Source organism: Carassius carassius, chromosome 11 (assembly GCF_963082965.1).
Source record: "Carassius carassius chromosome 11, fCarCar2.1, whole genome shotgun sequence".
NCBI classification, from domain to species: Eukaryota; Metazoa; Chordata; class Actinopteri; order Cypriniformes; family Cyprinidae; genus Carassius; species Carassius carassius.
In genome coordinates, this window is record NC_081765.1 from 8,428,865 (window position 1) to 8,456,863 (window position 27,999).

The window sequence follows — 27,999 nt, forward strand, 5'->3', positions numbered from 1 at the left end:
GATCTCGAAAGCCTGACAATCCTTTCAGGTGATTGGTCAATTTCTTGTAAACATGCTGAGCACTTAGGTGTCTTTGCAAACGCCTGAAGAAAGAAAACTCACCCGAGTCCATGCATGTACTATGCAGAGGCTGCTGATGAATGTCTGTTATTACTGAAGTGTGTTTTTATTTGATCTTCTGCGACTGATCGCGGTCTTTTAAGCTGCTGTGAGAACATTAAAGTCTAGTAAGGTTAGTGTTCAGCTGTAAGCGCGCGTCAGTCATGGACTGCAGAGTTCTGTCTGTACAGAGTCATGTTGTCAGAGGATATGTGGGAAACAAATCTGCATCTTTTCCTTTACAGGTAAGAATAAGTAGCTTTTGCAGTGCATTAGATGCCTGCAGCGTCATTTACAGTTTAAACGTAGTTGTGGTACAAAGCATAGCACACCCAAGCTGCTTCCTGCACCCTTACAATAAAGATTTGAACCCTTAACGTTACAATAATGCTTCCTGAGCCTCAGACAAAGTTAGTTTCCCTCTACGGTGCATGTCAGCATGTGTAACATGTGTAACTGTGTGTGTCACTGCTAGGTGCTGGGCTTTGAGGTCGACACTATCAATTCTGTGCAGTTCTCCAATCACACAGGTAAAGAAGTTCTGTTGTCCTTTAAAGAAAAGGGGCAAAAACCAAACACTAAGACATTCTGAAATTCATAGTTTTTATTTTCAAATTTTATTGCTCAAATTAATTGCTGCTGATAAAATGTTTAAAACTGTTGACTAACAGATTGTCACACTGCTGAAATGTACTTGTTGTGTAATGGAGGCTGGAGTTCATTGAGGCATTACTAATTACTCCTCTTGGACTGGTTTCTCTGTAAAGCGTTTGTTTCAGCTAGGGATTAGAGATTGAAAGCTAGTATGGTGATTTTGCATGAATTTCTCACCAGCATTGCTAAATAATGCTTCAGTATGTCCTTGTTTATAATAGAAATACATATCTGGATGGGTTTATCTTGGTATTGTTCAGCTTTCTTGAGTGTTAAAATAACATGTTTCTTTGTCTTTATCTTTCGATGCTGTCCGACTATTCTCAGTTCTTGCATAGGCCCATGGAAAGAAGTAAATTAACATTAAGCCTTTTAGTCTGCTCACAAACTTCTTCAAAGTTTATTAATACATTCACACATTATGTAGTTGCATTGGAAGGGTTGGTGTTTTAGTTTATCCACTGAGATATGGATTGCATATGTGTTGAGTATGAGCCAAAACAACAAGTTAGCTGAGGTAGGCATATAGTCACCCATTACTGGACATTATAAGGAAAAATACTGGCAGTAGAACACTTCAAGGACAAAAGGACAAACTAAACCCAGTAGCCTGGGCCCACAGAGCTCCCCCACCATTCTTCACTGATTGATCTCTATGTATCATCTGTGCATGTGCGTATACATTGAGGTAAAGAGATATATAACTAGAGAATAGAGAGAAAGAGAACACCAATGGTAGGAGGGAGAAAAACAAGGGGAAAAGAAGGGAGGACAGGAGTAAGCAAAAATATAAAATCACTCATACTCCAACATACTCGAACGATAATAGGAAACCTCTGTGGAAAGGAGCGAGTAAGAAGAGTTTGCAGAGGGGCAAACTCACAGAAATATGTAATAGATATCATTATTTAATCTAACAAGGAGGTCAAAGATCAGCTTTGATCAGCATGTGGCAGTGTTTTATTTCCTCAGTGAAGCTCAGTGTTTTTCTTTTGTTGCCAAAGAGAAAAGATGGGTTTTAAGAAGGGTTTTAATAGATAAAGAAGAGGCCTGCTTAACATGTATATAACATGGAAGGTTTATAATTAGTTGATAATCCATTACAAAACAATAAAGTTCCATTCCATAATGCATCCCTGTAGATCAAACAGCAAAGTGCTATATTGCTGAAATTAATGAATATGGCAATCACAAGAAAAAGCTCTAATTGGAATGTGTTTTTAAATACACCTCCGACTCTGCAGGTGACATGAACCAGACCACAAACTTCAAAATAGAAAAACAGTAGAAATACTTAAAAATACCATTTAGATAACTTATTGGATAACTCAATAAAATGTCTCCCCTTAAATGCAGCGCAAGTTGCTTTGGATATGCATGAATGTAAATTTAATGCATGAATGTAAATGTATTTTGGGTGATCTAATTGCATGAATTCTGAGTATGGGTGACCATACTTGCTGTATGTCACGTTTTTTTTGTGTTATTATAGTTTATGGTCAGGAAAACTACCAGGAAATAACAGAACTTGAATCAAATAAACAACATTTATAAACATTTGTTAGTAAAACGCATTAATATATTGCTAGTCCTTTCCTCCTCCTTCAGCAGCCAGTGGTTAATACGGCTAATATAGTTGATGTTAACTTACTCACCTGTTACCACCGCAGCGATGGCAATCACAAGAAAAGACTCCAGTCACTACCATAAAACCACTTGAAAATAAAACACAAAATATGTACTTAACAGGCGTGTCTCTTAAAGTTTCCTTCACTATTTCACGTTAGTTCGCTGTTAACGTTATGTAATGTCTGTCTGACCTAACTTGCAATAAAGAGGCAGCCTATAATGCTTGTCTTTAACTAGTTTACTATGGCTAACTGACATTAATGTTGATGTTACGATGGCTCCAAAATACAACTGCGACATTGCAGTTGATATGATCCACAAACTTGAACATAGAAAACAGAAACAATGAAACAAACTTTAGAGCCCTATGAAATCCAAAATTACAATTTATTTTTTCCCAAATTTCCCAAAGTTTAAATTTTTCTGGATTCCATTTATTTCCATTTGAATTTTTCTTTTAATGGTTAAATTAAATTTTATTAATCAAAAAGCATGTCTAATTAATTAAAATAATGAAACTTATACATTTTCACATCAGTTTATTAAAAGTTTAACAAATATTACATGTTTAGGGCCCTATAAAATGTTTTATTTTTTAGTCACCATAGTCACTTATTGTTACCTAATTCTGTGTAATTATTTAAATAATTATGTTTATTTAAATGCATAACAACTTAATTTATTCAATTTTATATAAAAAAATAGCCTTATTAATTTTTATCTATTTTTTTCCCTTCAGAAATTCTGTTGTGTATTAAAATTTCTCCGGTTATCAAATGAAGGCATAAAACATTAATTTTAATTTATCTTTTAATCCTTTAACTGTCACCCCTACATTTACTTCACAATATTACAATTAAATCTAATCTAATCTTGACAAGCTATATATCGTTGGAAAGGTCTCCAACTCCCAAATTTTTATTTTACCAATGTTTTATTGTCAAAAATTATGTAGGAAAAGTAATAGTTTAATTTATGACAAGAGTGCACCCTCAAAAATCTACATTATAACAGGAGTTTTGAACTTTGTTTAAAAGACTTCTTCATTGCCTTTATCACATTTTAGAAATCATCAGAAATTATTCACATTCAAGTCTATCTTCAAAAATGTGGGTGACAGTTAAGGGGTTAATTATTGAAAATCAAACTTTATTTTTTTGGTAAACAAAGTGGATTTACTATTACAATTAAAACATGGAAGAAATGTTGTGTGATTATTCCTTAAAAAAAATAATGTTTGTTTCCTTTAAGTAGTTTTAGTAGTAGACTATGTACATTCTGCTGAACAATAGTAATACATTTCTGGCAAATACTTGTCTTTAAATTTATATTTTTATACAGTTCTGTGTATGTGATGTGATGCTAGTTTTACTCAAATCAAACGATCAAATGCTCATGAAGTGACTCACGCTTCTGCACCATTCATGTAGGATTCATGCAGGATTCATATTTAAATCGACTTTTCCAGCTTAATATTTACAGATACTAGTCCATATTGTATTTTGATTTAAGTGTAATGAACTACTTTTGATTAATTCAAAACTTGACAAATTCCGTGACATTCCGCGTTAAACTGTAAATTCCGTTTTTATGACTGGATTCCGCGATTCCGTCCGCGTTTTCTGCATCACGGAAATCATAGGGCCCTAAAACTTAAACAGTGGTGTTGCCTTATTCACTTTATTTCAGTATATCCTGTTATTTCGCTGTTAAGGTTAAGTTACTATCGATTTTGCCTGAGCTAACTTGCATAGAGGCAGTGTAACATACAAACATTGTTTCTTGGTTTAACTAAAGTTTATTTCGATTAATGTTGGTTATTAAATAAACCTGAGCAAAGGTGAATGCTCTTTTAATTGAAATGTTCACTTTTGCTCTATTCTTTTTCTATTCCGTTTTCTTTTTATTTATTATAATTTAGAAGATAAAACAACAACAACCTTGCTACATGTACATCGTTAATCTAACTGAGACTTGTCACAGCACATATTATTGCCCTTTTGTTGGTTTTGATCGCTTCAGTTGTCCTCATTTGTAAGTCGCTTTGAATAAAAGCGTCTGCTAAATGACTAAATGTAAATCTATGTTAATGTAAAGGTGGTTCAACGAAATACTGACACAAGAAGGTGATCCTTTTTCCAACTCGGTACCTCTGTTTTTTCTTTTCTTTTTCTGACGTTGTTCTTGAATCTTTCACTTGGATGTTATAAGTTATACGGAGTAAATACAGCTGAATAAAACTGTATTTGTCTTTATATCAGGGTGCAAAGCAACAAAATGTGATTATTTTAAACTGGGTGATTCTTTTCTACACTCCCTGTGTGTGGTGCAAAAGTGAGAGCACGGAAAACAGTGTTTGAGACTCGTAGCAGCACTACCATGCATGTAAAAAAAAAATCCCTAGTGGACAATAAGGCATAATTATAAAAACTAAATAAAAGATAAAAACAATGTTCTCTGACGGGGAGTTTTCAGCGACTCTTCTGCAGGTTATATCATTACACTAGTAGGTGGATGATCAAATCAACCGATTTATTCATTATACTCAAACAGGAAAGAAACATATCTGTCATTTTGATGAGTATTGACCTAAATGGGCCATTTCCTAACATAAGGGTGAACAGATCAGTGGGTGTCAGATGGCTTGAAATAGTTAAAGGTGGTCAACAAATAAATGCACCGGGGCTCATTTAAGGAAGTTACTGTTTTATTGCTCATGCTCCATTATCATGTTCCTGGTCATCGGGTTGACATTTGTATTGAATGGGTTAATGGTTACACTGACTCTCTGTTCCTTTCAGAGCAGGTTGCTAAGCGCTCTAATGGGTTTCTAAGAGGCTATTTGTCCTCGCCCTGCTGCTCATGCTGTTCACATCCCATCCCATCCACATTCATTTTACTTTTGTTTTTAAGGAGGATTTTGAATGAAGAATGCTGAAAAAAAGAATGCTGAAAAAATGTACTCGTCTGTTTTAAATGGCATATTAACGGATAGCATAACGGATGTTGCAAATTAGCATATTAAAATGATTGCTGAAGGATGTGACACTGAAGACTGTTTATGTTGACTGAGTTATGATGCTGAAAATTCAGCTTTACATCACAGGAATAAATTACATTTCATTATTTTATTATTTTGTTATTTTAAATAGTAAAAATATTTCAAATAAATGCAGGCTTGTTAAGCAGAAAAGACCTCTTTAAAAACATAAAAAATCTTACTGTTCAAAAACTGTTGACTGGTTGGCTATATAGATAGAAACGTATATAATGTAATGTATTGCAATGTTATATATATATTACGGGTGTAACGATACGCGTATTCGTATTGAACCGTTCGGTACGAGGCTTTCGGTTCGGTACGCGGTACGCATTATGGACCGAACGGTTCGTTGGACTAATTAATTATATTTGGAAAATAAAAAAAAATTGTGAAATATAATGATATGCGTTCAACAAGGTAGCCCAATAACCCAAACGACGTAACAGGCAACGCCCCTGACACCCCCGAAGAAGAAAAAAACACCAGCTTATATGTTTATGTTAGGCTACTCAGTCAGGGGCGCGCTCACTCAGTAATACACGCTGAAGGCTCGTTGCAAAATGGCCAATGCGTTTAACAGACCAGAAATAGAAGATCCTCCAATAACCAACAGGTCTGGTGTTTGGGTGCACTTTGGATTCCCTGTAAGCTATAATGGTGATGGCAAGAGAGTGGTGGATAAAAAACAACGATATGTCGCATCTAGGGTACACCAGCGGGAATACAAAAAACAAAAAAAAAAAACACCAGCGGGAATACTTGAAACATGTCGACTCATTTACGCCGACATCACCTTAGTGTGTTAGTATCTGGGAAAAGACGAAAAAAAGGAGAAACATACACGCAACAAACTATCCCCGCGGCATTTAGACAGACATTTCCAACAGATTCAAACAGGGCAAAAGACATCACCACGGCGATCGGTAGGCTACATTTACATGATAGCCGCGGATATGAGACCTAACTATTTACCATTGATTCTATCATCACCATTATAGCTTACAGGGAATACAAACACCAGACCTGTTGGTTATTGGAGGATCTTCTATTTCTGGTCTGTTAAACGCATTAGCCATTTTGCAACAAGCCTTCAGCGCGTACTGAGTGAGCGAGCGCCTTACTCTGTAGTGGAAAACGTAGGTTTTAAGAGCATGCTTAATGTAATTGAGCCCCGTTACAATATTCCTTCACGAGCCCATTTCAGACAGACCGTAATTCCTGCGTTGTTCCAAAAAACATAAGCCCTATAGATAACCAATCGAGTAAAAACACACTCAATATAAAGAGTTATAGAGTTCCATATAAAAAGTTACATCTTTGTATTTGTTCATAACTACTACAATAATATAACATTTTCATTTTTTTTTTATAAGGAGCTGTTTTTGTTTTATACAGTATGCTGCTAAGAAAACACCATAGAAGATGGGTAAAGAATAGCTCCATCAATGTTCATTGTAAAAAAAAAAAAAAAAACATACTGTGTTAGTTTTAATAAATAAAACATTTTTTAAAAAATCAAGGAAATTTATCTGCCAATTTTTTCTTTTTGCTGTATCTAAAACGTACCGAACCGAACCGTGACACCAGTGTATCGTATCGAACCGAACCGTGAATTTTGTTAACCGTTACACCCCTAATATATATATATATATATATATATATATATATATATATATATATATATATATATATATATATATATATATATATATATATATATATATATATATATATATATATATATATATATATATGATATGTGTGTGTGTGTGTGTGATTTCTGTCCCTCTCACTTCTGAAAAGATGGCTACGCCCCTGCGTTCAACTGTTTAAACTGTTCAACACCTGCCCTCTGTACAAACATTAGATCATGTTACAGCAAACAGAGCTAGACAGCGTGAATTCAAACAGTATTTTCTCACTAAGAACAGTATGATTACTTCTCATTCATTACAAGTAGGATTCAGACAAGCTGAGTGAAAGATGACAAAAGATGCTGTGCATCATTTAAACCTTAAATTAATCCTAGATATAAAAGAGCTGGGGCCGGGAAAATCTTCTTAAGAAATCAGTTAAGAACTTTCTTAAGTTCATAAGAATGTTCTTAAGTGCATTTCTTAATAAGTTCTCAATGTATTCTTAAGAACATCTGAATTTTTTTCTTAAGAATGGATACAAGACGCACGATAAACTCAAACTTTATTGTCTTTTTGCGCTTCCTGCAGATAACCCTAATAATTATAATAAGCACAAACACTATTTCAATCAGGTCCACTTCCGTCAAGTACATTTATGACAATTATAATTGCATACACTCGACACGCCTGTCCATGCAGCCATGCTTGGACAGAGCGGGGAGAGCAGCAAGACAAACCCCCCTGGGGTACAGAACAGAACCATTATAAGCATATATAATTACAATTGACAATTACATGAGTTGTAAACAAAATGTGATAGAAACTGCTTCCAATGAAGACACTGTAAAGAAAGAACAAGTTAGATCGGATTACAGGTTCAGTTGGTGGAGTTGGGGTTGGGGGGAGGGAGTTAATTGCAAGCAGCAATGCGATGGAAGAGAAACCGAATAATGGGAATTTAAATAGACCGCAGGTGATAGGTGTCAAGACTGGATTGATACACATCAGGGCCCAGCTGACTGTCAGCTGATGCAAGCATGACTAACATGGCCTGACTGAACTAACGCGATGCTCATTTTTCGTCGTGACTTTGCTTGGATCTCAGCTTCACATTTTTAATGCGGTGTGTTTTTGAACAGTTACTTTTAAAATAGCCTGACTCAAGCTACAGCGATATGTTTCAATTATTTTTGTGGTTTGTTTTTGCGAAATGCGTCCTGCGCATTTATATGCGCTGAATACTGCTAAGAATATGTTGTTTTTATGAACTAAAATTAAAAGCGTTCAATTAAAGCTCCCTATGTGACTCGTTTTAGAGTTGCTACTGAGTTTTGAAGTCAGCAAAAAGTAGCATCACACATTGGCTAATCCTGACATCATGTTTACTTAACAGTCATCGCTGTCACTCCAGAAAACTCGTTCACATCCCTAGTCCTCCTATGTATTATATGTAGCTGTTGTTGTAATTCTTAAATATAACAATTCATTTGAAACTACCCAATAAATTAATTCAATAATTCTTACTGTTTGGGAATTAAGACAGGTCTGGGGCCGCCCTAAATTTAAGATGTTATTTACAATGATTTTTAAGAAGATTCTTTTCAAGAATTTTTATTCTTCTTAGGTTTTGTCTTAAGAACAGTCTTAAGAAAAAAGATAAGCATACTCTTTAAGATGGATTTTTGGGAATACAAAATATTCTTAACTTTTTTCTTGAGTTAAATAAGAAGAAGAAAATGGAAGTAAATGTCTTCTTAAGAATGTTTCGTGAATCTGCCCGAAGATGTGTTACAATCAATGTTACAAAACAGGATGTTGGCACAATAGCATGTGATGACTTTGAGAAAAAAACAAAACAAAACAAAAAAGACAAATAAAGACTGGAGAAAGACTATAAATATAAATATTAAAACATAATCAACTATTACTACATGATCCATCTATAATTACTGAACATTCTATTTAACATTTTATCCTTTTAAACGTACAAAAAAAAACTTAAATTAATTTTGCGCCTAACTTGTGCTTTTCAGTGTGTGTGTTCAAAGTTCATCTTTTACCCCTTTTACATTACATTACATTTACATTTATTCATTTAGCAGACGCTTTTATCCAAAGCGACTTACAGATGAGGACAGTGGAAGCAATCAAAAACAACAAAAAGAGCAATGATATATAAGTGCTATAACAAGTCTCAGTTAGGTTAACACAGTACACCTAGCATGGGATTTTAAATAATATGATAAATAAAAAGAAAACAGATAGAATAAAAAAAAAAAGAATAGAGCAAGCTAGTGTTAGAGGTCTTTATACACACACACACACACACACACACACACACACACACACAATTGCATAATAAATGATATGAAAATAGAATACAAAAAGATTAGAAAGGTAGTTAGATTTTTTTAAAGAATAGAAATTAGAATAGAGAGTGTTAAAGTTAGAGGGTCAAATAAAGATGGAAGAGATGTGTTTTAAGCCAATTCTTGAAGATGGCTAAGGACTCAGCTGCTCGGATTGAGTTGGGGAGGTAAGGAGGGAACATTTAATTTAAAAGTCCGTAAAAGTGACTTTGTGCTTTTTTGGGATGGCACAATCAAGCGACGTTCACTTGCAGAACGCAAGCTTCTAGAGGGCACATAAGTCTGAAGTAACAAATTTAGGTAAATGGGTGCAGAGCCAGTGGTAGTTTTGTAGGCAAACATCAATGCCTTGAATTTTATGCGAGCAGCTATTGGAAGCCAGTGCAAATTGATAAACAGAGGTGTGACGTGTATTCTTTTTGGCTCATGTAAAATTAATCTTGCTGCCGCGTTCTGAATTAATTGTAAAGGTTTGATAGAATTAGCTGGAAGACCTGCCAAGAGGGCATTGCAATAGTCCAGCCTGGACAGAACAAGAGCTTGAACAAGGAGTTGTGCTGCATGTTCCGAAAGAGAGGGCTTGATCTTCTTGATGTTGAATAAAGCAAATCTGCAGGATCCGACAGTTTTAGCAATGTGGTCAGAGAAAGTCAGCTGATCATCAAACATAACTCCAAGGCTTCTAGCTGTTTTTGAAGGAGTTATGGTTGATGTAGGGCTGGACGATTATGGCCTAAATTCAAAACCTCGATTAATTGAACATTTTACCTCAATTACGATTAATGAACGATTTTTTTTTAATGAACGGTTCATCAACATGCCCGCCACGTCCCAGAATGCAACGCGGCGCCAAAGCCCTATTAGGCGCGGTCACTTTAAAAGACAATGAATGCATCCAATATAATACACATACGATTTTTTTCTCAACTGTTTACTTTAACTTAAGACATAACTGACAGTTTTTTCAAACATACTATACAATACGGTTATTTTCACATTTTTTATTTATTTGTCGGTACAAGAGCAAAAACAGACAAATTCGGTCTTCAAGTGTTTTGAGACGCCTCTCTCTGCGTGAGCCTGAACACCAGAACACCGCCGTGCTGAATTGGGCTCTTACACATCCTTTTCTGTTTGTTTAAACTGCGATTTGTTTTTGTTCGTTGAGGTGCAGGAGGAACTTAAAGGAGAACTTTGCAAACGAGAGGTCGGTTCAGTGTTGCTGTCTGTGAGACGCGGCTCTCTCTCCGCGTGCGCACCGAGCATAGCGCGAGTAACCAGCTGCTCAGTTCAGCTTTTCCACGTCTTGTGTTTGAATGCTTTAAAGTCTTTTGAATCGTTACATTTGCAAGTGTCAAGGCTTAATAACACGTGAAAATGATACGCTTTCATGACGACACGCAGCAGCGTTATGTCAATTGTCCTGAGCGTCTTTTTAGCCTGGCCTCAGCCAGACGGTTGAGATCGACTATTAAAGGTGGGATATTTTTTCCTATTGAAAGAGCTATCATAGCTCACTATCAGCAGTTATTTTATCTATTTTCGTAACATTTCTTACATATTATTGCTCGGTGTAAGAGATAAATAAAGATTAAAGATAAACAGTACCAGTACGAGTGATTGCGTGTGTGAATTAGTCATACCCTCTCTATATTATTGTGACACTGGGGGTTGTAAATAGCCTAGTTCCTTCAAAAGTAGAAAAATACGCTATAATAAGTTTTGAGATTCTAAGATACTTTAGTGATAAATCACAGGACAGCACTGACAACTGCGTTCCTCTGTGCGCGATCTTCACAGCTATGAGTTTTCGTGCCACAATGCAGCTGCGCAAACATGGTAGCTCGATATAATAATACACATTCAATCGTTTAATCGCTTGAACGTCCAAACCATAAAACAAATACAACTGACAAAGTTTAGTGAAGACTCAAGGCTCACCGCTTGAGTGCCATCATATGTGTCGAACCGGCGTTCACGTCCGTGTTCTGCTTTTATGCCACTGACTTCATGTGGCTACACACGGGAAATATTAACAGGAAATAACCGAAATAACCGACATGGGAAAATTACATCAGTTAGAGGTTATAAATTTCGGTTTCGATTACTTTCCGATTAATCATCCAGCCATAGGTTGATGTGCCTAACTTGATGGTGAAATTGTGATGAAACGATGGGTTTGCTGTAGGGCTGTGACGGTTGCCGTAACAACCGCGTCACCGCGGTGGTTGGTTGCTATCGCGGTTGTCTACTGCCACCGGCGGTAGTGCACGCGACGTCACAAACTCTATAGCAAGCATAATACAAAGTTTTGTATATAAGTGTAATAACTGTAATAGTTGCAAATTCTATATCTATGGTAATTAACAAATTACCTCAAACATTCCTTTAGATATGCAGATTTGAGCACAGGAAAATACAGTTTATGCATTCAGCAAATTAATTTAGTGTTGGGTGATGGATCTTGTTGGGAAAGCAAATACCACATTACCGATCTGGAGTCATCTGCATTCATGTCACCCATCGGCGTTTGCACAAGTTCTCGTGATCGCAAATGCTGGCTGGTCAGGTTTGGTGAGGCTTTCTCCAAACTGGCCAAATACAAACAAGACAGCGATGAATAAACGATGGTAACAAGAAATATGGCAACGATTCCTATTTCAAAGAGAGCGCGTTCAGATGAAGAGTTAGGCCGGTGACACACTGGCTGCGTGGCGTGAGCGTGGCATGTCTGCTGTGTCCCAGGAGCGTGGCGTTTTCTGTGTCTTTACACACCAGAAGCGTGCCTGACGCGGCGCGCTGCTGCTGCTGTAGGTGACATAGAGGGAGGCCGCCGACAGACCAGGATCTTGTCTTCATGACAACAATATCAACTTTTTTTTTACACACCTACAACTACGCCTACTGATAAAGGACACCGTCAACAGTTTTGACGGCAAAATATACTATGTTTGACAGGTGCAATATTTGAAAATCGATAATTATTTATTTATTTATTTTAATTACATTTATATCTGAATTTATGTCAACCTATAGACTTTCAAACATCAAAATGTCATGAATTAATATGTATTTGTGTACAATATGACATATAAACATATTTTCCTATTATATTTTGCCTGGAAACGTTTCCAACACGCGCGCGTGTCCCGTGAAAGATAGGCGTCGGTTCTATTTCTAGCATGCACACGTTTTCCGCGCGGCTTGAGCCGCGCCTGAGACGCGCGTCTCACGCAGGCAGTCTGCAAGCTCTAACCTGTTAACATGGGAGCCGAATTAAAAACGGACACGCCACGCGGCTGAGACGCTTGCGCCACGCATCCAGTGTGTCACCGGCCTAAGTTATTGAGCTTGCTTGGTGGCGTAAAAGTAAACCGGACGCAACACAACCGCGTTGCGACAGGTTTAGTCTGTCTAGTGTCTATACAGGACATATGAACTCTGTGTCAGTAGCCTTCATCACAGACCGGACGGGGATTTATCATATCGTGTTGTGCTGCATCCAGTGTAGCATCACTGATTATAATGAGTATTTTGTCGCGCTGCGTCGCTCGCGTCCGTTAGATAGGGGGTATTTAACTTTTCTTATTTAGGCTACTTTCTTGTTTAACTGAATTATTTCTTTGATATTTATTTTAGTGTTTTGCAGGCGGCGTTCACTGACAGAAGTGCTCAAATAAACACTAACTGACGAGTTAAATAGGATGTGTTAGATGAGTGAGAGGGGCTGATTTCTAGACGTGCATACATATAAATATATCCTGTATATAATATATATAAAATATATTACATGCATGCACAGTTTAAGTCAGCTTTAATCACCTTTTTTGGTAATTCCATGAATTAACTGACCACGACACTGCTTGCACATAGTTTATGCGCCGCCTTTGAGCACAGGACCGTCCACGCTCGCTTAACTTGCACCTGATAATAAAGTGAAGTGGAGCGCGTGTCTGAAACGTCTCCTGTTTAGTCATTCTGTGACTGAATAAATTTACTTCTTGTCTTGAGAAAAAGTGACAGAAGCAGCAGTTGTGAGTGGGTGGCCATCCCCGCCCCTACGTAAAATGATTTGAATACGTTAAACTGGAAAAAAATTATCGCCTTCGTTAACAAGCAAATTTTGACACCAATATATTTATACATTTATATATATATATCAGCTATATATATATATATATATATATATATATATATATATATATATATATATATATATATATATATAATTTATTTTTTTTTTTTATTTTTTTTTTTCCCTCAAACACCGCGCCACCGGCGGTTGTTGGTCCATGACTACCGCGGTGGTAAAAATCAGCCACCGTCACAGCCCTAGTTTGCTGGAATCACAAGAAGTTCTGGCTTGGCAAGGTTGAGTTGAAGGTGATGGTCCATCATCCAGGAAGAAATGTCTGTTAGACAAGCTGAGATGCGAACCGCTACCATCGGATCATCAGGATGGAATGAGAGGTAGAGTTAAGTGTCATCAGCATGGCAGTGGTATGAAAAGCCATGTTTCTGAATGACAGAACCTAATGATGCCATGTAGACAGAGAAGAGAAGTGGTCCAAGAACTGAGCCCTGAGGCACCCCAGTAGTTAGATGTTGTGACTTGGACACCTCACCTCTCCAAGATACTTTGAAGGACCTATCTGATAGGTAAGACTCAAGCCATTGAAGTGTGGTTCCTGAGATGCCTTTTGCCAGTAGGGTTGATAGGAGCATCTGGTGGTGTCAAAAGCAGCGGACAGATCAAGCAGGATAAGTACTGAAGATTTGGATTCTGCTCTTGCCAGTCTTAGAGCTTCAACAACTGAGAGCAAGGCAGTCTCAGTTGAATGACCACTTCTGAAGCCAGATTGGTTGCTGTCAAGGAGGTTGTTGTGTGTGAGAAATGTAGAGACTTGGTTGAACACAGCTCGTTCAAGTGTTTTTGCAATGAAAGGAAGGGAAACTGGTCTGTAGTTCTCTAAAATAGATGGGTTGAGGGTGGGTTTCTTAAGGAGTGGAGTTATACGAGCCTGTCTAAATGATGAGGGAAAAACACCAGTGTGAAGGGATGTGTTGATGATGTGAGTGAGTGCAGGTACAACTGCAGGAGAAATGGCTTGAAGAAGATGAGATGGAATAGGATCAAGCGGGCAAGTAGTAGGGTGATTAGAAAGGAGTTTTGCCTCAGAGAGTGAAGAGAAGGGTGTAAATGAGTGTAAGGTTGCTGGTGATATGAGCTTGACTGATTGTGGTGTGGAAAATTGTGCACTAATGTGTAGAATTTTATTAATGAAAAACGTTGTAAAGTCGTCAGCTATTAGAGATGAAGCAGGAGGGGGAGGAGGAGGACAAAGAAGTGAGGAAAATGTTTTAAAAAGCATGCTAGAGTTAGACGAATTGTTAATTTTGTTATGGTAGTATGTCATTTTAGCAGTGGAGACATTAGCAGAGAAGGAAGATAGGAGTGACTGATACACATTAAGGTCAGTAGTATTTCTGGATTTGCGCCACACCCTTTCAGCAGCTCTAAGCTTAGAACAGTGTTCGCGTAGAACATCAGATAACCAAGGGGCAGAAGGGGTGTTACGGGCTGGCCTGGAGGGGCAAACAGTGTCTAAACAAGATGTAAGAGTGGAGCAGAAAGTATCAGTAGCACTGTTAGCATCCAAAGATGCAAACAGTTTAGGGGAAGGAAGTGAAGATGAAACCATTGCAGATAGCCGGGAGGGTAAAAGTGTGCATAGGTTACGTCGAAAGATGACATGTGGAGGGGTAAGTGATGTGTCAGGGACCATGTTGAGGTTAAGAGTGAGGAGGAAGTGATCCGACGTGTGCAGTGGAGTAACCAGAACATGATCAGTAGAGCAGTGTCGTGTATAAATAAGGTCCAGTTGGTTGCCTGATTTGTGAGTAGTAGTAGCTGACACTCGGTTGAGATCAAAAGAGGCAAGCAGAGTGTGGAAATCAGCAAACAGAGGTTTATCTAGATGGATGTTGAAATCTCCAAGCATAACTAGAGGAGTACCATCCTCAGGAAAGGTTGAGAGCAACACATCTAATTCATCCAAAAAGTTACCCAGTGGTCCTGGGGGTCGATAGACAACTACAAAATGTATTTTAAGAGGGTAGGTAACAGTAACTGAATGAGATTCAAAGGAGCTGTTGATACCCAAAGATGGTAAAGGATTACATTTTCAATCATTAGAGATGAGTAGACTAGTACCTCCACCTCTTCCAGTCAAACGGGGGGAGTGGGAAAATGAGAAATTATTGGAGAGTGCTGCAGGTGTAGCAGTGTCCTCTGGTTTGATCCAGGTTTCTGTTAGGGCCATGAGATTAAGCTTTGAATGACTAATAATAGAAGAAATGAAATAGGCTTTTTACAGCAGACTGGCAATTCCAGAGACCAATAGAAAAAGAAAGTAGTGTATTAGCAGATATAGGCAAAGTGTGCAGGTTGTTAAGATTGCGCTGTCTACATTGTGTGATGTGTGGTTTGCGAGTGGTAGTGATAGTAGGGATCTGGAAACACACAGTAAGATTTGGTTATAAAACAACTGAAACGGAAATGAAGCAAGAGAAAGAAAAAGAGATTAATCAAAACAATACTGATATTCCCTGCCGGTGTCCCTGCCTGGTGGAGTCGCACGGTAGAGTTGATGGTCTTTACACTCTTCGGTCTTCACACGAGGAGGCCTTAACTGGAGGGAATACTAATATTTTTTTAAACCCGAAAAAACGGAAATTGAATTCAGCTGAACACACTTCACGGTTTATCACAACAAAGATCTAAGCAAGCGCACAACACTGACAAAGTATGCGATGGAGTACGAGACCAAACGCATCACGTCTCAACACAGTAAACAAACGAGTGTTTCCTAGCAACGACAACTGCGCTAAACACTAATGAGAAAAGAAATAAAAACACTTACGATCTGCTTTTAACTCCCGCTGATTTAACTGCTTCTCACAAAGGGTATTTCTTTACACTCTCTTGGCTGGTGCTTGAACACACTTTACTGTTTATCACAACAAAGGTCTAAGCAAGCGCACAACACTGACAACGTATGCGATAGAGTACGAGACCAAACGCAGCACTTTTTTTTTACTAGTGCTAAAAAAGCAATTTGAAGACAGACACATGCTTTGGTTTTTAAGTGATAACATTTTAATTTTAATGTGGTTGCTTCATATTTTTAATATGTAGTAACTGTTTTATGAGGCCAGTAGAGTGTTCTGTATTATGAATAGGCGGAAAGCTCGACAACACCCTTTAGTTCTTCAACACCCTTTCCCCACCTAATTACTAAAACATGGATTTAAGATACATATGATGCAGACTACTTGAATGAAGTCTTTCTATTGCTAGGATATGAGCACTGGAAAGGGCAAGTGCTGACTGCAGATGAATTGCACGTCCTGTACGAGGGGATCAAGCTGAACAATGTGAACCAATATGACTATGTGCTCACAGGTACTCTTACATCAGCTGTTATGTAATTACTCATGTTCATTATTCAATTACTGTCAGACTTACAGCAAACACAAGCCCAGATTGTTTTAAATAGAATAATGCATGTCCAAAAGTGGCATGACTGTTTATAACTATGATTGCATTAGGGATGATTATTAATAAAAGACCATTGATCTCTAAAACCCTGCCCTTTCGAAGCTTTGTCCACCAGCACTGCTAAGAATAATGGTCAGTTGATATGGTCCAGATATTTTCCATCATTGTTTATTTCAGGGTACTCTAGGGATGATTCCTTTTTGGATATGATGGTGGACATTGTACAGGAGCTGAAGAGGACAAACCCGAACCTGGTGTATGGTATGCATATTTTAAAGTATTATCACTTTTCAATATTAAGGTCTCATGTGTTACCATTAGTTAACATGAAAAACAAAGAACTGTATTTTTTTTATTAACAAACAAAACAAAGATTAATAAACATTTCCCAGAGATTATTTTATGTTAGATAATGCATTGAATTTGTAGCTCATTCATGAAAGTCTAGATGGGACAGATCATTTTTATAGCATTCTGCTAGCTATTACATCATTCACCGCATGGCACAAGTTGATTGGTTGTCTCTACAGCCAATGAAATGGTTTGTTCATCATTTAAATATTCTAGTTCAGTGTTTGCTGTAAGCTGGTTACTCTGAAACCCTCCACATCCCCCAGCTCCACCTGTCTAGATCTTCTACTGGATTTATGTATGCCTATTCACACAGTAGCACCAGCATGTCTCAGATGCTCACAGTGGTGTGTCAGTGTATATGGACTATTCTACAGAATTCTAAAGAAAGTCAGAGTTAAAAACATCTTGGAAAAAAAACAAAATTCTCAAAAAAAACAAAAAACATTATCTATTCAATTTGTATAATATCTTGTATAATTTGTATAATAAATATGTATTTTAAGAATGTTTTGGAATATTTCAGAGTTAAATCAATGACAATTACATTTTAAGCTATTTCTTGTGTAATTTATTAGATTTGTTGTATTTTGAATCCATTTTTTCTTTGTTAAAGTTAAGGATTCGTTAGTACCAAAACTATCATAACATCTTAGGTGACAATTCAGTATACTTTTTTGACAAAACATCTCATGTTTCGGTTGTGACTGCACATTTTCGGTAATGACAGTAATGCTTTGTTAGTGACCAATTTTTTACTTGCATACTAGAACACTACTTAAACATTCTAAAATACAAAAAATTTGAAGTAAAGTAATTTGTTTCCCAAAAACGAGGATTATGCGTTCCCTTTTGTCACTACCAAAATGCTAACATGTTTCAGTTTTGACTGTTTCGCTAATGACAATGTTAGGGGATGTCACCAAAAAACAAAAACAAAGATGTCACTACCGAAATTCCACCAAATGTTTTGGTAGTGACAATTTTAGATACTTTTGAACCTATCTCAAAGATGCCAGTCAGCACATGGTTAGCTAGCACAGTTCTGAACAGTTGTACACACATAAAATAAAATGGAATAACTCCCAAAAAAGTGTGCTCAGAAGCAGAAAAATTGTTGAATTCTTCGGCAGTGACGTTTCTTAGTTACACAAAGATTCTTCAGACTTTTGAACACATTTACCTCATCTACTCAACCTGTAGCTATGAGAGAGAGTGACATAAATATTTCCTGATCATAAATGTAGAGGTGTAGTTAATTTCAGTCTCCACCAATGGACTAAAACATACACCGTTTTGGTAGTGACATGAAAATGCTGGACAATTTTTTTATTCTTACATAAAGTTTAATAATTTACAAAGAAAATATAAAATAAATATTTTTTTGAACTTCACTTTCTAAAAGAATTTAAATTATATTTTTAAGAGCAACAATGAAAAAAATAATTTCACAATATTAGTTTTATAAGTTGAAACTTAGGGGTTAGGTTTCGGGACAGCCACCTCCCAACTGAAATTACCCAATATATGTTGATTTTACATATATTAAGTTTACAAATATTTAAAATATTATTGTAGGTTTCAATAAAGAATAGAAGGATTTGAATTCTTAATTGCTATTTTAAATGTGATTTTTGGTTGTGAGACAGCAGTTTGGATTCTGTAGAATGACCCATAAACTGACAGTAGCGCGTCCACACAGCAGGAGCAGCAGCATAGCAGATCTAGCAGACCAAATTCATTAATATTGTCATATCCTTTACCATGCTGAAACTCTTCTGAGAGTTTGTAAAGTCAAGTTACTTAATTTACTTAAAAGTTACTAAAGTTGCATTACTTTATTATTATTATTTAATAATGTTCTCTGAGGTGCAGTTATAATGTTATTGTGATTTTTACATTAAAAAAACATCATTATTTTGAAGTAATATGCTATTTTCTATCCTGTTTTTGAGCCTCTCTTAAAAATGGTCTGTTTTTATAGGTGAGGTATATTCAAGACTTGCAAGTAAACGGCCACTGCTATGATTGGCTAACAGTTTTGCTTTTAAAATAACAGATAGACGCTGCCTGTCCTTAGTTTTACCAGAAGTTCAAACCAAAAAAGGGGAACAGAGTCGCATGACAGACACTCATATGTATGTGTTTGCACAAGCCGCGAAAGCTGACTCCGATGTGATGTGACCCAGTCTCTCTCTCACGCACACACACACACACACACACACACACACACACACACACACACACACAAAGTGATACTCTTCACAGCACAAAACTCCACATTTAACCAGTCAATAGCAAATACTTAAACTATTAAGAAAACATACTTATAGAAGCTGATTCAAAATAAGCAAAGTCACAAATTCGAACATCTGGGTTGTGCTGTTCTGTTGTAAAAAAAATCTTAACCAATGATTCCTCTTTGCATCTACTTCAGGAAGGCCAAATAAAGTGTTTTGCACAGAAACACACAGCATCTCCCTGACATGACTGCATCAATACTACTGCGCTTCCTAAAACCACGCCTTCTTTCTTTGCTTGAATATTTGGGTGGCATTATGCAAATATTTCCACATTGTGACATAGACATGCTGTGGCATTTAGCATGGTCTGGATCAGCCTTCTCTTTTAGGTAGAATAAGTCCTTTTGTGGGAAATTTTGAGCTTTGTAACTCCGCAGATCTTATACATCCACAAATAGCTACAGAGCACACTAAAGAAAAGGAAAATAGAAATAGCATCATATGACCCCTTTAAAGACACATTATTTCAAGCAGCAGATTTCAAGCACTGATCCAAACATCAATATGTTATAGGAAGTTATGTTTATTGTGCTTATATTAGCTGTTTTTCTGCTTTCCAAGTGTGTGATCCAGTGCTGGGTGATAATGGGGCTATGGTGAGCATATCTAAAATGATAAAATCATTTGCATCTTATTTTTCTATGCAATAATGTAAACCTTTATTCAACAGAAACACTTTGTTAAACACTTAAGACGTGGTTAGAATAGTTTAAAGAAATGATCACTTTCTGTGTTATCTTTAGTATGTTCCTGAGAACCTGCTGCCCATCTACAGGTGCAAAGTAGTTCCAGCTGCTGACATCATCACCCCCAATCAGTTTGAGGCGGAGTAAGTGTCCTGTGCTGATTTTTTTGTGTGTTTAGAAATGTGTGATGAAGGCACTGCGTACTCCTAGATCATATGCTCTGATCATACGATATTAGTATGTACAATATGTCTTCTGTGAACATTTGTGATGGGCCCACCCAAAACAGATGTTCATACCAAATGCAAATGGTGTCTCTTTAAGGGATGAAATTTGTGGTTGCTGCCATTAGGGATGTGCACGGATAGTCGAACATTCGAATATTCGTTGTGCTCTAATTATTCCATAAATAAAAATGATATTCGGATTTCGCAAAAAAAAAAAAAAAAAAGTTCACAATAAAACCTAATTTGGTCACTTTCTGTGATTCTCCACGGCATATTTGAAGGTGTATGTAAGCAAAGAATAATTACTGAATGATTAAGGGGCCATTCACATATCGCGCCTAATAAAAAGGCATGGAAAAGGCTATGCGCGCCGCTTTCTCCTTCTTTCCAAAGCGCTCGGGCAGAAGCGCTCCTGAGGTGACGCGTTCTCTCCATGAAGACGGAAATTTCAGCAAAGGATAAATGGATTTGCAGCACAAAAAAAATCGCTTTTTAGTAGCTCTGCTACTAAATTTATTTCAAAATGGCAATCCATATACAGCTATGATCAGCTGTTCCTTCATCTTGACTGAGCTTTCAACGTTGTTACAGGAAAGGATAAAGCTGAATGTTTAGTTCTTGTCACATGACCTGCGGTGCGCTTGCGGCATTCAGAAAGTTGAGATGTTTTTAACTCGATGCTGTTCGGACGCGCCTGGAAAAAACGGGACCGCGTCACGCACACGTCGCTTCCATTATGAGCGCGCATACATACATAATATTGTTGCAGCATCTCTCAAGCAACGAATAAACACTGCTAACTTGGAGAATGCAGTGAAAACTCCTCTTCTCGCGTCTGCCCTAGACCCTCGGCACAAACATCTCAGGTTTCTCGATGAAAACATGAGAGAAGTAAGAAAAAAAAAACTTTTTTGAACATTATCAGAACATTTTCCTTGATGCGAGTGGTGCGGATGCAGTCGCCACGATGAAGAAGATGCAATGCCCACTCGTCGGAGAAGGCTGAGCCAGTTTTTCAGCGATGATTACAGAGAGTCCAGCCGAGACGAGTGGGAACAGTTCTTGCTGGAGCCATGTATTCCACCAGATGAGGATCCCATTCAGTGGTGAAACGAAAACACGAAGCGCTTCACAAAACGTATTCGCTTAGCACACCGTTATTTGTGAGTCCCGACAACGTCTGTGCCGTCAGAGCGCGTTTTCTCCGTGGCCGGCCTTATTGTTAACAGACTAAGGAGCCGACTTTCCCCCGATCATGTTTACATGCCCGTATTTCTTAACAAGAACATTTGAAACAATAGAAAAAAAGCAAAATAGATTTGCTGACAGTTTAAAAGTTAAGTGTAAGCTACATTCTGTACAATAGCCTAATTGCTGCAGGCTGCTTTACGTTTTTTCTTTGTTCACTTTTTTTTTTTTTTGCTTTTAATCTGTACTTTTGTATGTTTGCACGCATTGTTAAAGGTTTTCAGCTACAAAACACGATGTGTAATGTTCAAGCTTATTGTAAGCTTGTTCAAAATGACGAAAACAAATGTTGCTGAAAAATAACGTCTGACTCATTAAACTTAATTTAAATAAACGAATATTTGAATATTCGTTTTTTGTGAGCTCAAGTATTCGAATGTGATATTTGTGGAAAACGCCCATCCCTAGCTGCCATCACAGATCTGTACACATGCTTAATATATAAAGTTGTTAATAACACATGTTGTCTGGCTATGTTCTGATTCCAAAAACACTTTCCTGTCTGTCTCTGCTGTTCTATAAATAAAGGCAAAAGGGAGTATTTGTGGATGGTTGGATTTCCGTATTTTATGCCTGTGGCTCACCCACAAGTCATTGCCGTTATGACACACCCAGCATATGTAAATAATATGTAATTTCATTTTCTTTCTCACAGGCTCCTCACTGGTAGAAACATAAGTTCAGAAAAAGATGCAGTTGAAGTAAGTTTTTATTAGCTGTTTTATTTTTGCAGTTAGCTTCTCTAGTGATGCAAAAAACATCACTGGGATGTTTTTATGATGTACCGCTGTCCACACTTACAGCTCGTTTCATTTGCTGTAAATTTCAGCAAAACTTTTGCACACAAAAAAAGATTTATTATTTGTTGTCAACAAATGCAGGTATAAAGCACAGGTCACACAGAAGTAATTTTTAAACCGAGCATCGCAGCAGATTCAGCGCAGTGATCAACTTGAAAATGAGCAAAATATGTACTGAAATTTTTCACCCTCTATATGAAATGCAAATCAAGTCTCCCTTGTGCTTCATTTTAAAAATACTGATGGTATGACACTATATAGTTGTCTATCTAAATCGGTTCCCTTTCAGTGAGGAAGTGGAAACGTGGTGTGCCTCATTAGGTGAAACTTGACCGAGAAGTCCAATTTTAATCGCTCTAAATTTGCTTACCCTCTCACTTTGGCTCAACACACGGCTCTTTGTGTGTGAGACACAGTCTGCTATTGTTAGCCTCCAGTTTCCACTGTGGTCCAAGCTCTGCCTGACAATCTTGTGTAAAATACCTGCATTGGTTTTTGTCCGTGGAATTGTCATGCCCTTTAAAATCACCCACTACTCCCCTGTGCCAAGTCCACTGACCTTAATCAGCACTGAAGATACTCTGCACAAGGGCTAAAATAATTAATAAAGGAGGCCAGGCTTTGTGTCTTAACTTAGCCAAAAGATCACTTCAGCCTGGCTTAGAAGATTTCCGCAGAGTTATATTCAGAATGAACTAGTAAAAATAAACCTATAGGATGAACCTAAATTTTCTGATATAGCTCAGTGGTTCTCTACTTATTTATTAATATGCACACACAGGGACAGGGATCTATCTATTGGTTGCTGACTGGATTGAAGTAGATCTGAATGTGAGCTTCATTCAATTGAAAGAAAGGGGCGGGGTTTAAACTGACTAAATAATTTTTTTTTTCTTTAACTTTGTGTAGTATTTTAATGGCTTTTGAGAATGAGGGCTTCAGGCAAACCGTTCATGTTGGTATCTATTAGGGCTGGGATAAACGATTATTTTTTAAACGATTAATCTAGCGATTATTTTTTCGATGCATCGATTAATCTAACGATTAATTTTTCAGACCGCTTCGGTTTAGATTATCTCCCCATTAATTGACTACTAACAATTTATACATGTTGATTTACATATCTGAATGAAAAAAGATGAATTCCTTAACATTGCAATATATGTTTATTGCTCTTAAAATTACAAAATAAAAGACTGACTAAGAATGCATTACTTTGCACTTGTATAGAGATAGCATTCAATAAAACCTTGAAGCGTTGAAAACACACAGCTTACTGAAACAAGCTTACTGAACACATAGGGCCTAGCTTACTGAAAAAAAGTTCTTCTTTCAGATGAAAATAACCACAAGTTGATGTCTAGCATTCAATAAAAAGTTCACCCAAAATACTTGTTTAGAGCAATTGAAAGAATATAGTAACCAATGTAAACTTTAGGGCTTTAAGCTAATACAGAGAGTGCTTTTCCAAAAACAAAAAAAAAAAAAATTAACAGTGGGAGCCAGCAGCCTGTCATGGAGAAAAAAAAATCTCCGAATGCTCCACGTGAAACTTTGGCGTTCCGCCCTTTTTTCTATCGTGTCTACTGATTTTGGTTAATATTCACGAGGGGAGGGGGGTGGGGGAAGAGAGAGAGAGAGAGAGAGAGAGAGCGCTCGTGTAGTTTAAAGACTGTTAGTGAAACTGCGCGTGAAACTTTGGTGTTTCGCCCTTTTTCTATCGTGTTTAATGATTTTGATTAATATGCACAAGGGAGGGAGAGAGCAAGAAGCGCTCGTGTAGTTTGAAGACTGTGAGTGCGCGCGCAGCCGGGGCTCTCTCTCGTACGCGCCCTGTCACTGTCACTCACCGATCAAATAAGGCTTTGACAGCCGCCAAAAAAAAAAGATCAATGCAGAAAAACCCCTGGATTGGTTATATAACGTTGGACAGAATGTTGATCCGGCCATCGCGTATATTCAGCGCACATAAGGTAAACGTTTTGCAAACGTTTTTTAGAGAAATAAAAACAGGTCGACAAATCGATGCGCATATTTTGCGTCGACGTCATCGATGACCTTGACGCGTTGTCCCAGCCCTAGTATCTATCTAATTTGACTGGCTTCTGACAAAGATAAACTTAAGGCAACGTATCATGTAGATGGATTCAACAGTGAAAACTGAAGAAAATTTTCTCCTCTCCCTAGAAGAGAAAAAAAACCCATCATTATATGGTATATTATGATATATTAGTATATTATATATTATGATATATAGTTTTTTGCACACACAACTCCCAGTCGCATTGGCAACAACTCAAATTACTATTTGGATTTTGCCTGCAAAATTTAGCTGGACAACAGTAAATGTGAGCACAACTTAAATGTTCTTGTTGTTTTTAGTGGATTCCACCCCTCAACTCAAAAAAAAAAGGTTAACAGACATATAGTTTGTCTTGTGGCTATACTATTGAAACTTTTCTCAGAGCATTATACCACTACTGAGCTTAACTTGTTGTAACTTATAAATCTAACTCCAATTGCAGATTGCTTTTGGAACAGAGCCTGAAACTGTTGGTTGTATTTCAGGTTATGAACCTGTTGCATTCGATGGGTCCAGACACAGTGGTCATCACCAGCTCTGATCTGCCCTCTCCACTGGGGGATCAGTATCTGGTTGCTCTGGGGAGCCAGAAAAGAGGTAATTTTGTTAATTTAAAAACAAGTTGGAGCCAGGTGCAATGGAACTTAAAGCTCTTGCCATGCTTGCTTCATACTTTTAATCATCGCTATTTGCCTGGGTTGAGTAAGTTGCAGTTATACTCAGAATTCAGTTGCTTCATTTTGCATGTTCAAAGGTCATGCCTGGCAGCTTGTCTCTGTTTGTACAACAGATAGTCAAGACTCTAAATTCTGATTGGATGAGCTGTTCTTGAAACTGTTGAGAAGATAACCACACGCACCAGTGATCACTTTATATTACAAGTTGCTATGTGGTTTGGCAACCATGAACAGCCTACAGTTAAGACTAATAGAGAGCAACAGTCAGGTTCTGAAAGGAAAATCCCATTCGTTTTCTCTATAGAAGAATAGTTTTTTAATGATGACTTATAAACTGTAAAGACAGACCTACTGTGAGCTAAACTGTGGTAATCAATGGTATGATTTGAAGCCATCAGACCACATTATTTAAAAAAAAATCATGTTTCAATAAACAATTAACCCTCAAATTGTGTTCATGTTATTTTGACTCACAGAGAGGATTCTTATACTAATTTTGTGCCTCAATTACTGGTTAATGTTGTCACATTAGACTAAAACTTTAGCAACACAGCATACAACAACGCCCCACCCTCACCTGTACACACACACACACAAAAAAAACTTTAGAATTTTTTTTTCCAACCCTGTTACACTTGCAGTTTTCCTGGTCAAAATGACCAGCCTACAAAAATTGACTAAACTTTTTATTTTTTTATACCAATTAATATTCAATAAGGATTAAATCCTCTCCTTTCAGTTAGCACAGGTTTTGTATACCTTTATGGAACTAATTGATTGTAGGCTTATTCTACGTTAAAGCTTACACATCTCAGTTTTTGTGTGAACGTGGCCAAAATTGTCCACAAATAATGCTTTTTCACTTTTGTTTCTATCTAAAATAATCATGTTTAACAGCAGAATTTCTGTTGCATTACCCATGATCCTGCAGAGAATATCCACCAATCAGAGAATTAGTGACTGCTCCTTAACCTGAAACACTGCCACCATTGGTTTTCCTACACTCTTAAATTATTTGTATATTGTTTATATGCATATTTTGCAATAAACTTTAAATGTATTGTTTCTATGTATAATCAACATTTAAATCAATAGTTTTAAATTTATCCATTGTTTTTTTTTTTCTGATTCAGGTCATTCACAATGCTTCATGGGATTGTAGTTCTTTCTGTCATTAAAGCCCTTAAGTACAGTCTTGTACAGTTGTCTTTTTGTCTGATTTGGTTCATGGCTTAAACAGGTGCATGTTCTTTAATGACTAGTGTCTTCTCTAGGGTTTCATCCCAGTTGACAATTTAATGATATACTGGTGTTGTTTTCCAGTGACAGCTGATGGTACCATGGTGACTCAACAGATCCGTATGGACATCCCCAGGGTGGATGCTGTGTTTGTGGGAACAGGCGACCTGTTTGCTGCGATGCTGCTGGCGTGGACACATCTCCACCCAAATGATCTGAAGGTCAACACCATGATATCATGCTAAAACACAGTTGCATTATCAAGTGTGAGAATAAAGCAGTTTGCTTTTGCATCAGCAAGCATTATGCAGTGGCTACATTTGGTCATTTAAGCAACCTATAAAAATACATGGCTTAAGTGTACAAATAGTTTGGGGCCACTTAACAAAGGTCCAAAATAAAAGCTAAAATGTTCTGCAAGGTATGCTGAATTACACCCAAAGCCCTTGATGTGTTTTTGACAGATGGCCTGTGAAAAGACGGTTTCAGTCCTTTACCATGTCATTAAGAGGACCATTACTTATGCAGAAGGTAAGACCTTCTGTTGCAAACCAAATATTGCAGAGTCCCTATTATATGATGATAATAATGTAACTCATTCCTTACCTTTGTTCGTATCAGAGGTGGCCGGTCCCAATCGAAGGCCCAGTCCTGCTCAGCTTGAGTTGCGGATGGTTCAAAGTAAAGCAGACATTGAGGATCCTGCCATAGTTGTTCATGCTGCAGTTCTGTAATGCTTTAATCTTAGACTCTGTACTAGACCGTATGAATGTCATTCATTTAACAGCAAGAGTTTACAATCACAATACTTTGGATGGTGGATGGCTTATTTTTTATCCCTTTTTTATTCTTTTATAACAACACTACTGATCTTAGAATTGAAGCTGGGATGTCTGGTACTTCATAGTGCATTAGTGCAGATACTGCATCCAGAAACTAACATGGTACCTAAAGTTATTATGTTCACATTCCAGCCATTATGTGCATATGACTATCTAGCCATTATTACTATTTTATTATGATTTATGCATGTATACATCTGGATTAAGAATTTATGATGATTAACATTAAGAAAACATCATATATGAGTGTTATCTAACATTTGATTAGATTTAGTCAGTTATATGTAACCTAGTATTCGATCCCTTAGTCTTATTTAATCAGTAAACCTGTACAAGCCAGTCAGGCCAAGTGTAAGAAAAATGTCTATTAAATAATAAAAATCAATTGTCTATACTAAGAATGTGCCTTGAAAATGCTGCTATAGCTTATATCATACTAAAAAAAGTATTTATCGTTGTAATAACTAGCAATAATGGCCATGGCAACTACATATTTTGACTATTGTAATAAAATCCTTAAATTTTTATTCACCCTTTGTATCCAGGAATTT

At 37.1% G+C, this 27,999-nt stretch overlaps 1 protein-coding gene across 1 annotated transcript; it reads left to right on the forward strand.

Annotated features, from left to right (window-relative positions):
* Positions 1 to 57: 57 nt before the first annotated feature.
* On the forward strand, positions 58 to 27,979 carry pdxka (pyridoxal (pyridoxine, vitamin B6) kinase a). The gene is made up of 11 exons (XM_059561569.1): positions 58 to 344; positions 575 to 629; positions 16,792 to 16,896; positions 17,170 to 17,253; positions 20,208 to 20,242; positions 20,390 to 20,475; positions 22,463 to 22,508; positions 25,176 to 25,287; positions 26,691 to 26,827; positions 27,071 to 27,137; positions 27,228 to 27,979. The coding sequence occupies exons 1-11, from the start codon at positions 264 to 266 to the stop codon at positions 27,338 to 27,340; spliced, it is 921 nt and encodes a 306-aa protein (XP_059417552.1). The 5' UTR covers positions 58 to 263; the 3' UTR covers positions 27,341 to 27,979.
* Positions 27,980 to 27,999: the final 20 nt, after the last annotated feature.